The following is a 15379-nucleotide window of genomic DNA, read 5'->3' as shown; positions in this document are numbered from 1 at the left end:
CGAAACGATGCATGGAAAGACACGCATCTATCAAACGGTCTTCTAGCTGTTCAAATCTTATGTCAAAAGCTCAATACGTCTTTTAACTGTCAGAACTACAAAAAGATCTTCTCAAAAAGAATTGTCAAACGGACACTTGATCTTTTGCGCCATCTTAATGATTTTCGTCTGTCCAACTTTACAGGCGTTTTGCCTAAAAAAAATATTGAATTTTGGATCATATTTCATTCTTTAGATTTTTTGAAAATGGAATGGATTTGGATGGCTGGACCCAACACAATCATAGGTCTACATGTCAAGTATGAGATCATAAAATGAATTGCGGATTGTATTGCAACAAAATCCTTACCCATTGTTTTTGGTCCTACCCATCTGGGGTCTCTTGCGAGGATTGGATTGGAATTGGATACGGTTTTAACCTCTCTCTGCGTTTATTTTTCTTTTTCTTTCTTTTTTTTTTTTTTTTTTTTTTTGGCACTAAGTGGCCACTTTCAAATTTGGTCCTTTATTCTTCTTACTCTTAACAGGTCAAGATTGTATCATTACGTCAAGTAATAGTCGCCACTCAATATACCACTGTTTTCAAAATCGGACTGGATTGAACGGTCGGACTGGAAAAATCGGACCAGTTCTGTTTTTTTTTTTAAAACTGTTTTTTCCCCCAAAATCGTTGATTTTGGTCAACAAACCACTGAACTAGTTGGTTAACTGTTTGAATGGCTTTGACCGTTTTTCAATTTTTTTTTTTTAATTTTAAAATTTTTTTGTTAGAACGGGCTGGCCGTTCGAGTTGAATGATTGGACCGTTTGAACCGGTAACCAGACTCCTGACGGGTTCGTTTTTAAAAACAATGCAATATACATCATGCGGCCACAAAAATAGACATTTATTTTAGAAGAGGTATTCACCAATGTATATAATTTTCCTTTTTTAAGTAAAAATAATTGCCACTTCAGAAAAAAATGCATGAAATTTGCTGACGTGGCAAGTTTTTTATATAGAAAACAAAATCATTCACATTTTGGCAAATATCTCCTCAAGATTTGCCTTTGGAAAAATTTTGATCCAACATTGAAAATAGAACACCAATTATGCATTGTTACATAGTGAGATCCTAATAAGCTTTTGATCGAGGAGGCCCATCCAACGAAATCCAAATCATTCTTTCACATGTCGTAGCTCTAATGGTCCAACTGATTTTATTTTTATTTTTATTTTTCTTTTATTTTGTTATGTTTATCTAAGATCTTTCCTTCAGCTTTCTGTTTCTATTTAATTTTCTATCAAAACATCAAAACTAGCCTCAGCATAGCTGAATTCTCCAATTCATAAAATTTCAGTTATATTTCCTGTGTTCTGCCAAAACTTTTGTTTCCACCTCTAGAAGATATCAGTTAGACTTACTTAAATTGATGCTGTATTTGTTTTGATGGAAAATAAGAAAAAAATAGAAAGTAGTATGAAAGTTCTTAAGGCTCAGTTTGGGAAGGGTGCAAATACAAATATGTACAAGTTCAATTGTGCAAATATAGGTTTTGAAATATAAAATACAAAGCTAGTTTTTCACTGTACATATTTATATTTACATACACTCTTCAGGCTCAGTTTGTTTGTAGTGAATTTTCATTTGCATTGGCGTAAATGCATGGGAAGAAATAGACTGTGTAAATTCTGGTTTATTTTAGCATCAAATTCAGCTTTGTCTTATTTGTTTGTAAGAAGTAAAGTGACGTGGTCCTTACCTTTTGTGAAAGAGCATGGAGATGGGAATTAGGAGGGTTATTTGTTTGGGAGTGAGATAGGATAAAAGAAGATGTGGTCCTCATCACTTTATATGAGACAGTATTAATAAGGTATAAGGATGGTGGTACAAATTTTGCATTGGCATTTTGAATCGAATAGAAGTGCAAATCATAATTAAAACAAAATGGATGCAGAATTGAACCGAGTGCAAAATATGCATCTACTTCATATTTGCACTACAAACAAATAGATCCTATGTGGAATATTAGTAAAATTGTTAAGAAATCGATCCTTGCACTACAAACAAATAGATCCTTGTTTTCTATCCAACCAAACATATAGGCTAAATCAGGCTGCAGAAATCGATCCCAACCCCATCAAGTGGCGATGGGCTACAAACGAAGTTGTTTAAATATGGAACACTTGTGTGTTCACTCTTGATAGCTCCCATATTGACATGATACTGCTCGGGCCAATAGATCATCCCCTCACTGGCTAATAAAGGATTTGGTGCAAATTAGTAGGGGGGCGCAATTTGGGTTGGCTCGAATTAAAATTTGAGACAGTTATGAGTTCGAGTTTTGAATTGGGCTCATTGAAATTTTGACAAATCCCAACCCTAATCCATCCAAGTTGCATCCCAGCAAATTAGTAAATTTTGTTAATATAGTAGGTATTTTCATTTTAAAAATAAAACCGTTCACATTCACATTGAAGAATAGATCTGATTTTCCAATACCTTGAAATGGTTGATCCCTTTATTAATTCGATCAAGTTGATGTTAGACTAACAATTAGTGCTTTGATTTTCAAAGATAATCACTCTTATTTTTCTTATATATTCATTGAGTGACAGGTGCAGGTGCATATATAAAACTGAAATGGACTGAAGCTTTGGGTTTGGGTGGTAATCTGGATGCGAAGAGTGAGCGAGTGAATAACAAAACTCGTAACTCCTTTTTCCTCATTGTTTGTAATTTGGTGTTGACCACGTCTTATCACACTATGAGTGAAGCAGCAAAGTGTTGGACCAGTGTCAGGTAAAGACCCGGCATATGAGGGTCCCATTCTCCGCCATTCAAGGGACGTTTATGATGCTCTACTGAGGTCGCTCCGGTCAAAGTGAGTTCTTGCTTCACTCCGGCCCCTTTGTTCCTGCTGTGTGCTGATTGCCTTCTTACCCCCCTTTTTCTTTTTTTCCTTCTTGCAACATTATTCTGTTTCCTCTTCCTTTCCCAAACAACCTGCTGCAAACTAACTTATAAAGGTAACTAGGTTTCTCCCAGATTCCTCATTCTAGCTAGGTCTTCCTCAACTCTCTTTCCTTCTGGTTCAGGAGGTAGGAGCATGGGATGTTGAAGTACTTCTTTGCTCAGTTTTATTCCGCATCTTAGCTTCCTTCTGAACAACTACTTGACTGTTCTGTGCAGTGTTTGTCTTAAATGTGGAAAGCGCCGAGTAATGACTAATGATTGTTCTTCATCCCAAGCGACCCGACTGCTTGACCTCTCCTAGTAAATCATCAACCAGTACATAAGAAGCTACCATGGCTGAACAGGTGTTAGTTTTTTGTCTTCACTTCTCTTTTGGAGTTTTCCTTCTTTTCATCTCTTCTTCTTCTTCTTCTTCTTCTTCCTCCTTAACATTATATCAATTGATGTCTCAGGACGATGGATGGCCTTTGGGGTTGCAGCCACCAAATGTGAGAACCGGGCTGATCAGAAACCGTGATTTGTCTGGATCATTTTCATTAAACACTTTGCTCACTGATTCTCCAAGCTCCTCCACGGATTCTTCATCAGGCTTGGACACTGAGGTAATTAGGTAAAACATAACTTAATTACAGTAAGATATATATATGCTCATTGTACTGCAGGTGATTAGGTAAAGCTCTAAAATTTAGATGATGAACATGGCAGAATATATTATGCTCAATTGCTCAGTGAAGAAAAAACTGTGACTACGAATTATCTATTATCACTTTAACAACTTTATCAGACGAATGCATCTTCTTCTATCTGCTTTTTCTCTTTTTCTTTGATTTCCCTTCCATTAAAAATTTTTAGGTCAAGGATCCCTTAATTAGTCTCCCCCACCTCTCTCTCTCTCTCTCTCTCTCTCTCTCTCTCTCTCTCTCTCTGTTTGTTTGTTTTTTAATGGAAGGAATAGAACATTGAGATCTCTTCACTCTTAAATCGTCATGCCAGGAAATTATGATATTACAGTGTACAAATTAAAACAAACAGTTATGATTATCAAGTAACTGGTTGGGGTAATTCATGAACCTAGGAGGCTAGAACCATCTGCCCTGCAACCATAACCAATGCAACCAATGTGGGAGTGGGAACTAAAACCGACCTAACAATTTAAGTAAGTAGTTATTAATTAAAGTTTCTGCTTGTTTCAGTCGACTGGATCCTTCTTCCATGAAACAAGAATCACACTCGGGAGCCTTATTGGCATCTCAAACATTCTAGAGCTCTCGAGAAGATCGGTTAGGGGAAGAAGAGCAGAGGTCTTGAGAGGCAAGAAGAATTACAGGTCCAAGATGATCTGGTTATTTTCTCTGTGCACAAAAGATAACGCGGATGATGTAGATAATATGAACAATGGACCATCGCTCGGACATTTTCTCGAAGTGGAGAGGAGAGCTTCTAGCGGTTACAGGAGGAATCACGGCAGCCCTGGCTTTTATGAGCCTGAAGAGTTTGGCCAGCAGTCAATGAATGCTTCTGATGATTCTTCAAATCCGTTATTCATTAACGGCAGAGTAGCCCCCCCTCGGTCAAGTCCATGGTTTGGTTCAGACGTTGGAAGGAGATCAGGTGGAGGCTCGAATCATGGGAATGGTGGTTGTGGAGTTTCACTGTTGTTATTATGCATGTGTGGACAACCCACCAACTGAGGCGCCATTTTTCACCTTCAGAAAACTTCATTTTACGCCCTTTTGTTTTTCTCTGGATCGAAGAATAAAAATTTATGTTGGAATGAAGTTTATCTGATTCACCTATATTAGGACTTAACCAAGAAATTCTTAATGCATGGCAGATGATGGTGTTCTTCGTTGAACAGTCTGAAGTGAGTCCGCTCTTTCCGATTGAAGAAGCAGAAATAAAGTGTATATCGGAAGGAAGTAAAACAGTCCCACGTAAAAAGTATTGGGTAATATTGCCAAAAAGATTCACCTCTCCTGTCTGTCCTTTTCTTCGTCAAAAATTAAGTTGGTTGAATTAGGTACTCGTGTAAAGTTTTTTGGGGATTTGAGTAATTAAACTTTTTGGTAAACTGATTTGAATATTTAATTGATTGAATTTAATTCCCCGGTTCCCCTCCCAATTCCAAAATATATGATAATAGAATCACGATTCAGCACACATAATAAGAATTCTGCCTGGCCAGTCTCTACTCTCTACTCATCCAAGAGAAGACGTAATGAGCTTTTTGCATTAACATCTTGATAAATTGAAAAAAAAAAAAGAAAAACCCAAAAAGATTTATTTGGAACTTCTGAAAATTTTTTCCCAAAAAATAAAAATACAAACCACTGGATTTCTAAAAATCTGACAATTATTTATTTATTTTTGGTATTGGGCAACTTAAATTATACCATTGCAAGACTGCAAGGTAAAAAATATACACCTGAGTCTCAACATTGATGCTCTCCGAAAATGACAGTATTTCAAAATAAGCGTTCAAGTCTTCGTTCTCTTTAATGAATATCAAGCTTTGAAAGTCTTCCTTCTATTTTGTGTATCGTTCCCATGAAAACCGGCCGAAACGTATTAATTTGTACAATATAATACGATACACGTTGATATTGTGAACGTTGTTCAGTTTTATGGAGATTTTAAAACTTTTTGATATTGAGGATTCCCACCACTTCCTTTTTTTTTTATTACACCACTTTCGTTTGACTATAATATTTTTTTTTGGATAAGTGGATACGATAATAAATTTTTAAAAATTAAAATAATAAATATATAAGATATTGTAAAGTTGTCATTTAAAATACTAATAAAATAAAATAATTAAAACTTATAGAAAATATCAAAAGGAATTCTAAAATTTAAAAGAGAAATTTCATCACCGATACGGGGTCTGATATTTCCAACGCTTAAAACATTGATCACAAAGTCAGCCTAAAGCAGCTAGTAGCTGAATCAGCCCTTCATTAATTCTTCGTCATCACTTGATTAATTCCCACCAATTTTCAAAACCAAACTAGCTAGAATCCCTTTCTTGTTCAAAAAACAGGTTCAGAAGAAAATTGGCATAGCCCCACTGATTATTGAAACTACCAGTAGGGTTATTCATAATAAGGCCCAATCCGATCAAACCGATTAATCCGGGTTGACCCAATCCGAATTGGTCAGGTTTTCATCAGCACCGGTCGGTTTCGGGTAGTATATGGTTCGGGTCGGTTTCAATTTTCTTGTGTGAAAACTAAAATCGATCCGACCCGAACCGACACCGAAACCAACCCGATCCGACTTAATTCCTACTTAACTAAAAACTGAAATATCTGAAAATATATATTCCAATATCTATATCTAAAAAATATATATTATGAAATATGTCAGATATATATTTCCAAAAAATATATATTGCAATATATTTGTATGTATATTTTTGTTTATATATATTTCTAAAATATATATTTCAGTTTTAAATATATTTCCAGAAAACAAGATGGCCATGGGGGGCATGGATGAACTTAGAGCCGAAATCAACCCAAACCGACCCAACTCGACTCAAACCGACCAGGTCAGTTTTGCTTAACACTGGGTCGGTTTCGGTTTCCATCTCAGGTAACCCGACCAGGTCGGGTCGGTTGGAAAAACATCAATAAACCGACCCAACCCGACCCGTGAACAACCCTAACCGCTAGGGTTGAACTCTCATATGCCTCACATGCCTTAGAAGAATATAGAGTACTATAGAGAAATGAATTTCCTCAGAAATCTATATCCATCTACGAGTTTCGATGACTTATGGAAATCTAGATTGACACAATGAGATCGATCCTTGTCATTTTATCTTAAACTATGACTTGTTTTAATAAAAGTCCAAGTTCCTGTTTTGTTTGTGGGAATAAGGGTCTGGAATCAGAATTGGAATGAGCTATTCTAATTTCAATATGTGTGGTTGGATGAAATCAGAATCACTTTTCCATTTCTGATGGAATGACATTCCCCCATTTGAGGGAATGGCCATTCTCTCTCTCTCTCTCTTCAGAATGAAGTATAAACCAAACAGACATGGGAATAGACCATTCGGATTCCCAATGGATCCCAAGTATTCAAAACTTGCAAAACAAGAAAACTAGTTTGGATCAAGGATTTGAGACCATTGTCTTATGTTGATACCAAATACATGCAAGACTCAATTGGATTTGGAGTGGGTTAAATAGCTCTCTAATCTATTCTATCACTATATATTAAAACAAAACTGGCCACGCACACTTTAATTCTTCCCCTCTTCCAACCAAGCATTTCTAGCCTCTCCTCCTTATACCATTTCTAGCTCTCTTAAATTGCCACTTCAGCAAGCCCCTCTCCCTTTTATTAGAAAACTCCCATTCCGGGCCCCCACTAATTTAAGTTTTTTTATCAGTAATTTAGGTGAGGATTAATCAAGGTTTTTAAAATGGGAGCGGATAGAAAACCGTTCTGGGGTTCGGTTCTCTGGTTGAACGGTCTGGCAGTCCAATTCGAATAAACGATCCATTCTGACAAAAAAATTAAAAAAAAAAAAAACAGAAAACAACCAAAAACCATTCTCGGGTCGAATGGTTTGATAGTTTGACCACTTGGGTCAATGGTTTACTGACCAAATCAATAGTTTTTGGCCAAATAACAATTTTAGGGTAAAACAAAACCAATCAAGTGACAGATTCCTGGTTTTTCCAGTCCAATCCCATTTTGAAAACATTGATAGAAATTGGATAACCAAGACTCTTCCATTATTTTGGGGAGATCCCAGTTCAATACTCAAATAATACTCAAATAGGTTATGTAATTGATAACGAAAACCCTAAGGTTATGTAACCAAGACTCTTCCATTATTTTGGGGAGATCCCGGTTCACTACTCAGCTAACACTCAAATAGCTGAGACCCCAGTTCGGTATTTAGCTAACACTCAAATAGGCTATGTGTTGAGAAATGGGGTCACTAAGACTTGGAGCAGAAGCTCTGAGGCATGTCTGAAGGCACTACTTTTAGAACGTTATTTGCCCCCACTCAGTTGCACTGAGTTTGCTATCGTTCCTATGATACAATAGAACCTTGGGTGAGAATCTGCAATCGGAAAAATTGAAGAGTCTCCGAATAAACCTTCTATTAGACAGTAGCAAATTGGATTGAGAGGGAGACAAAGTAATTTTTCAAAATAATTGTGTATGCAAATGCTTGATTCAACTCCTTAAATAGTTTCTGAAGAATTATGGAGCAGAGGAAGGTGCTGGTTTAAAAAAGTTACTTAATAGTTAATGACTGTTAACTTTGAATTGTGCCTCTTAATCACATCCGATCGAATTATGTCCATTGATCACATCAACGATCAACCTCTAAAGTGCCTCATCTGTGCACACGCATGCATGCGCATTGCACAATAGTAAGCCTCCATACTCTCTTCATTTATATCTAAGGAGTGTGAATCAACTCCTACTAGAAAACCCAAAACAATTTTTGTAATTTTCCAATGTGGGACAAGTTAAAATTGGTTTTAGTAAGAGAAAATCTATTTTTCAAAACATGTGTGTAGGGGGTGTGTGTGTCTGTGTTATTTTTTTTAATATAATTGACCAATCAAACCCCATTGGGTTTAATCTCTAATGAGATTAAAATCCAACATTATCTAATAATCAACTTACTATAGCACTAATCTTGCTATAGTAAGTTGATTATTAGATAATGAAAACATAAGGTTATGTTTGGTTGCAATGCAAATAAATTTGCACTGATGCAAAACCATGGCAATACAAATGATTTGAGTGTAAATTCTGGCCTATTTTTGTTTCAAAATTTAGCTTATTTTGTTTGATTACAGTACAAATGAGGTAAATTAAGACATAAAACAGAATAAAATAAAATCTAAAACAAAATTAAACAAGAATTTACATTTTTTACATTTGCACTCCCATGCATTTATACTAGTGCAAAATTTACACTGCAACCAAACACAACCTAAGTGTTTTTATTAGAAGTAATGAATACCTTATTGTCTTATTCTGTTGTTTATTTGAGTGGAAGATATTGCTTTAGTCCATGCAATTTTCTTCAATTTACGTCATTATTTGACATCACACTTTTCTCTTTATTTTTTTTTTGATAAAAATCTCTTCATCTTTCCTTTTTCTCAGAATTATTTGATTCTATTTGATACAAAGACAGGTTTGTTTGTTTTTTTTTCAAACTTTAGCGGAACTTGAGTCGTGTTTATCATGAAAGTTCTTCAGACTTTGCAAAATGGGAACTTCTTACTTGATCAAACATACTTCTGAGTTATCAGTCGGCATTAGCATCACTCTTTAGGTTCACGTATGGGATGTTACTATTTGTCTCTTCCAAAAGTTTGTCTCCACCGAGAAACATCACTGTAAGTCTCTAATGAGTCAAACATTTAGTATCAACGATTTCCGAGTATGCCGCGCCCAAGCATTGTAATGACTTTCATTTTTTTTTTTTTTAAGTTTTATGCCTGTTTCACTCTGTTTTTTCCATTTTAATCATTTTCTGGTGAGTTTCCGACATCCACAAGACATTATAATGTTCCTTCTATCAAAGGATTAGGAGACAGTAGTGATAGTGAGCCCATTAACCCAGATAAACCTTATCCATTGTAACTAATCCAGATAAGCCAAACCTTTAATAAATCTGATCTTTATCATTGTATTCGTGTATATCGTTGTACAGATAAACCCTATCATTATACAATTATAAATACAATGGATGATCAATCCCAAAGGGTGTTATCTTCTTATTCAAATCAACATTGTTGTTCACTTCTTTATGGTATCAGAGCCATAGCAAAACTGCTTCAACATGTCGGCCTCAACTTCAACATCTCAGATCGATGCCAGTTCGTCCCCAGCACCGTCTTCTTTGGTGATATCAAATATCTCCAATCTCGTACCCATAAAGCTAGACAACACAAACTATCCACTATAGAAATCTCTGTTCAAGCCCATACTCAGAAGGCATCATCTCATGTCCTTCATTGATGGATCTAAACCAGCTCTAAGCATTAACGATCCTATGTTAGAGACTTGGTATGAACACGATCAGATGCTACTATCCTGGATTCAAGCTACCCTATCCACATCAGCTCTCCCATACATGGTTGGTGTGAAGTCATCTAAGGAAACATGGGATATTCTGGAATGTTGCTATGCCCCGTCCACCTCCATGCACATTACTTCCCTTTGCAAACAGCTTCATCTTCTGAAAAAGGGCTCTCTGGCCATGCACGACTAAATCCAACAAGTCAAAGCCATCAGCAATCAACTCGCAATCACGGGATGTGGTGCACCCGTGACTGATGATGAATTGCAGATTTATATGCTAGACGGGTTGCCACCATCTTATTGTCCATTTTCTTCCACTATTCATTGTCGTGCACAAATTGCAGCAGTCACTCTTGAAGAGCTTCATGACCTACTTATCTATGAAGAAATGTCACTAGTAAAAGATATCCCTACAGAGAACTCCCATGCCCTTGCAGCAGCCAAGACATGACAGCAGTATTCTCGCCAACTAAACTCATCAAATCGTCAATACAATCAACAGAATGAGTACAAACTCCAATAACAACAAAATGCACCCGCTCGCCTCACAACCTTCACAGTCCAATCAAGGGCATAACCAGTATGCTCCATCTCCACGTCCAACCAACAATGGCTCCAGACCTACTTGCCAAATCTGCAATAAAGTTGGATACATAGTTATTGACTGCTTCTAGAGGCTGAATCTCACCTATAAAGACATATGCCCACCGAAAAAATTAGTCGCGATGACAGCCGCATCCCGTGATCCTCTTGATGATGTCATATGGTATTTTGATACCGGTGCTTTTCACCACATCACTCCAGATCTTGGTAAAGTATCTAACCCACTCCCCTATGATGGTTCCAACTCAGTCAGGGTGGGTAATGGACACGGCTTGGGCATTAAACATATTGGCACCTCACTTTATCCTATCCAACCCCCACTTTTTTCTTAAATCATGTTCTTCATTGTCCTGATGCCTCTTCTAATTTACTTTCAGTTTACTAATTTTCAAAAGATAATAACTATCAATTTACATTTGATGCATCTGGCTTCGTTTGCAAGACTAGGTAACTGAGAGGATCTTGCACCAAGGACCGACCAAAGGACGCTACCCCTTTCATCCCATCTTAGAATTCAGCAACCCCACAGCTCTCACTACCCACAGCCCCACCGAAGCCATCTGGAACCATCACTTAGGCCATCCATCCTATGATATCCAAGCAACAATTTTTTCAGAGTTATCCCTCAAAAATAAAAACAGTCCTAATGTGTATTCATCATGTCAACTTGGCAAAAGTTGTCGTCTCCCTTTTTCTACTATGCTGCATCATTCCAGTAAACCACTAGAACCTTTGCATTGTGAGTTATGGGGACCTGCCGCGGTATTATCTATTTCCAAATTTAAATATTATGTCCTATTTGTTGATGATTACACTCGTTACACCTGGCTATTTCCATTGCGCTTAAAATCAGATTTCTATGATATTTTTGCATCCTTTGAAGCCAAAGTTGAAAACTTCTGTAACTGTAAAATAAAGGTGCTACGTGTGGATGAGAGGGGGGGGGGAGGGATTTTTAGGCACACCATTCTCCTCCTTTCTTAACGTTCATGGCATTACACACCATTTTTCTTGCCCTCATACACCCGAACAAAACGGTGTGGTTGAGCGCAAACATCGCCGCATCGTTGAAACGGGTCTCACCCTCCTTGTTCATGCATCATTACCACCATGTTTTTGGGGTCGAAGCCTTCACCACTGCTCTCTATCTCATCAACCGAATGCTTGTTTTAGCATCTCTCTCCCAATCCCCGTTTGAATGGTTGTTCCACTCCTGTCCGGACTACACCCATCTCAAGTCCTTTGGATACCTTTTCTTCCCTTGGTTACGTCCATATTCCCCACACAAACTTCACTATCACTCTACACGTTGCATCTTTCTGGGATATAGCCTGTGCCACAAGGGCTATAGGTGTATGGACATCCAAACCGGGTGAGTCTACATCTCTCGCCATGTTGTCTTTGACGAACACACATACCCTTCTCTCCCCTTAATCCCTAACGACCCACAATCATAATCTCATCTGCCCACCATCTCCGCTTGGCTCCCAAACATCCGTGGGCCCATTGATGTCATTTGGCCCACACTGGAAACCCCTTCCCTTCCCCATATGTCCTCCGACTCCTCCCCGGTACAGCTTCCTCCTGGTTCACCGTCTCTTACAGAAGCACTTAGCCCCATCACATGCGAATCCCCAAGTCCTAACATTACAGCCCACTCACCTTCGCTCCCCATGGGCTCACCCACTGCCCCACTTGAGCCCACAACTACAGCCTAACCTGAACCGCCACCAAATCCTACACCACCTGGCCCACCACCCTCTTCTCATCCCACAACACCTCAACGCACTCATCCCATAGTCACACGATCCCAATCTAGGAACTTTAAACCCAAAGACTACAACACCAAATACCCTCTCCCATTGTCTCTCACTGCCTCACACCTCACTGAACCGACCACTTACACCCAAGCGTTCAAACACTGAATGGTGTACTGTCATGGACCAAGAATTTAACTCACTTCGAGAGCAAAAGACATGGTCGTTGGTCCCTTACCAGCCTGGTATGAATGTAGTAGGTTGCAAATGGGTGTACCACATAGTGAAACCCAGATGGATTTGTACAACCCTTCAAAGCCTGCCTAGTTGCTAAAGGTTTCCATCAGCAACCGGGCATAGATTTTATTGAAACCTTCAGCCCCGTAGTGAAGCACACCACTATTCGAGTTGTACTTTCATTGGCGGTTACCCTAGGTTGGCCACTCTGCCAACTAGATGTTGAATGTGCATTCTTGCATGGTGACCTTCACGAGGAGGTGTATATGGGCCCAGCCTCCTATTTATGTGGACCCCACTCATCCAGCTCATGTTTATCGTATGCACAAATCAATTTATGGGCTCTGCCAAGCCTCCCGGGCCTGGTATGACAAATTCAAATCCATTGTTGTTGAACTAGGATTTCACACCTCTTCATCTGACCCATCTTTGTTCATTTATCATCAAGATGACACATGTTTTACTCCTACTATATGTTGATGACATGATCATAACGGGCAACAATCCTTCCTTCATTTCTTCTCTCATCAACAAGCTCAGTTCATTTATCAAAATGAAGGACCTCGGCCCGTTGTCATATTTTCTTGGCCTTCAGGTTGACCGCACCAGCGACGAATTATCACTTCATCAGTCCAAATACATTTTAGAGTTGCTCAATCGTGCAGACATGGTTGGCTATAAACTTGCTCGTACACCGATATCATCTTCCAAAATTGATGCTTCCTCAAGCCCACCATTAAAGGATCCAACCACTTACCAAAGTTTAGTTGGTGTGCTCGAATATGTAATTCTCACCAGGTCTGACATCGCCTTCTTAGTTAATCAAGCCTACCAACATCTCCAACCCCCCACTGAAGCACACCTAACCGTTGTAAAACGGATTCTACGATATTTAAAAGGCACCATCTCCTCTATGCTCTTCTTCAAACCAGGCTCAATTCAGCTAAGCACCCACTGTGATGCGTGTTAGACGGTTTTGTATGCCCTTAGCTTCAATCAAAATGATGTACTTTATGAGTTTATTGTAAATGAATAAAAGTGCATATTTGATTCATGTTCCCTTGGTATGTTTCTGTGTAATACCCTTATACTGGACACTTAATGAGACTCATGTTAGTTTAGAATGTTCACAGCCAGTGGGCCGGTCTGGGGAGACCTGTCCTAACAAGGTTGACACTGTGGTGCCACCAAGTCGATGGGGTGGCTTGTCTCAGCTGCCAGGGTGAGACACTAGGCACTTACAGTGTAGGATTAATTGAATGTTTGAATTGGACCAGATTTCCAGTATTACCCTGGACCTTGGAGATTGATAGGCAAAACTGGAAAGTTACACCCGACCCCTAGACTCGATTATGATACTGCACTAGGTGTCAGATTGGACTGTCTTTGATATACCAATCAGTGAGATCCTTAGCGAGGGTCAAAACCTGGGTATGTGGAGACAGTCTGAGAATTCATCTGAGTGGGTGATCATAGTGACAGGATCAGCCCCTTTGTCGGACAAAGGTAATGATCGGGGATGCACTCTCACTAATGGAAACCAAGACTGCCGGCAATCGATTTCAATCGTTGAGATTTTTTTTTGCAAAATATATTTTATATGAGATATAAAATTATATATATTATGGTTTCTAAAAGGTTTGCAAAAGGTTTTAATTCCCGGGATCCATATTAGTAGAGAGAGTGCAACACTGTTCCTTGCAGCCAAGGGAGAGGTCATTTCTTGTCGGGTAGTGTATGATCATTATGGGCTGAGAGGTTAAGTGTAAGACCATTGAGGATGATACCTGATGGGCTAATCTTGCATCTACCCACAGTCCCTAGGTGTTACAAGGTGGCTTGGCCCAGGGACCACTTAGGGTAAGTGTTGGGCCCATAGAGCCCACCTGATGGGTTTCAAGGGGTGCACTATCCATAACAGTGTATTCGGCCAAGCCTTGTAACAAAGGATGGATTAAACCCATATGGCTGATGTGTAGATCAATGTTTGGGTTCAACGCCATACAAGGAAACCCAATTGGGCAGTAGTTTAGAAGGCTAAATGAATACATAACTTAAATTGGGCCTTAAGCCCATTTCGAACTGGGCTAATTTGATTAGTCACTTAAGGGGCGAATTCTGAGATGGATCAGCTGATAGGATTAGGCCCAAACCCTATCCACTTAGAGAGTCCAAGATCTAAATAAGATTTAGATCTGGAAACCTCCTAATTAGATTAGGAGATGGTTGATCTAATTTGCAGATAAGATAAGGGTTATCCCTTATCACTTAAAGGGACTTCTAATCCAAATATGATTTGGGTTAGCAACTCCTAATGGGATTAGGAGCTGATCCCTTTGAGATTATAAAAAGAGGAGGGGGCGGTAGCCTTTAGACATGCAAGCAATACACTCCTATCTTTAGAGCTGAAATCACAAGAAGAGAGAATTCTGCACCCTGCAAATACTCTCTTGCTGCCTTCTTCCTACAGTCGCCGCCTCCAGCAGTTCGATCTCCAGTTCTTGGGAGAAATCAAGATTCAATCTTGATACCAATCTTTTGGAGAAAAGATTGGTTGGAGTTGTATTCACAAGCCACCTAGTTGATTCTTGCAAAGGGTCAAGTTCTTTTGGAAGAACACTGTTGATTCTGCTCCACCCTACACTGCGCCATCTTTAGTGGGAGCAGATTTTGGATCATTCCTTGGGCATGAACACCTCCATTGAGAGATACTGCTTCTCTGTATCAGGTATAATCCCTCCCTACTACTTTTGG

General features: G+C 38.8%; 1 protein-coding gene across 2 annotated transcripts; it reads left to right on the top strand.

Moving 5' to 3' along the window:
- The first annotated feature begins 2853 nt into the window (after positions 1-2853).
- LOC148853117 (uncharacterized) lies at positions 2854-4753 on the top strand. 2 transcript variants are annotated; one of them, XM_088946217.1, is made up of 4 exons: positions 2854-3010; positions 3174-3301; positions 3410-3559; positions 4151-4753. In XM_088946217.1, exons 2-4 carry the CDS (start codon positions 3290-3292, stop codon positions 4646-4648), a joined length of 660 nt encoding a protein of 219 aa, XP_088802343.1. In that variant the 5' UTR covers positions 2854-3010; positions 3174-3289; the 3' UTR covers positions 4649-4753. The 2 variants fall into 2 exon arrangements, with proteins under 2 accessions (XP_088802343.1, XP_088802342.1); XM_088946216.1 differs by having other exon boundaries at positions 2854-3082.
- The last annotated feature ends 10626 nt before the right edge of the window (positions 4754-15379 follow it).

The sequence above is a fragment of the Nelumbo lutea genome, chromosome 5 (genome assembly GCF_056320005.1).
Source record: "Nelumbo lutea isolate HS-2025 chromosome 5, American lotus-T2T, whole genome shotgun sequence".
In the NCBI taxonomy this organism is placed as follows: Eukaryota; Viridiplantae; Streptophyta; class Magnoliopsida; order Proteales; family Nelumbonaceae; genus Nelumbo; species Nelumbo lutea.
The sequence above is the reverse complement of the archived record's forward strand: the minus strand, read 5'-3'. Positions and strand labels throughout refer to the sequence as shown.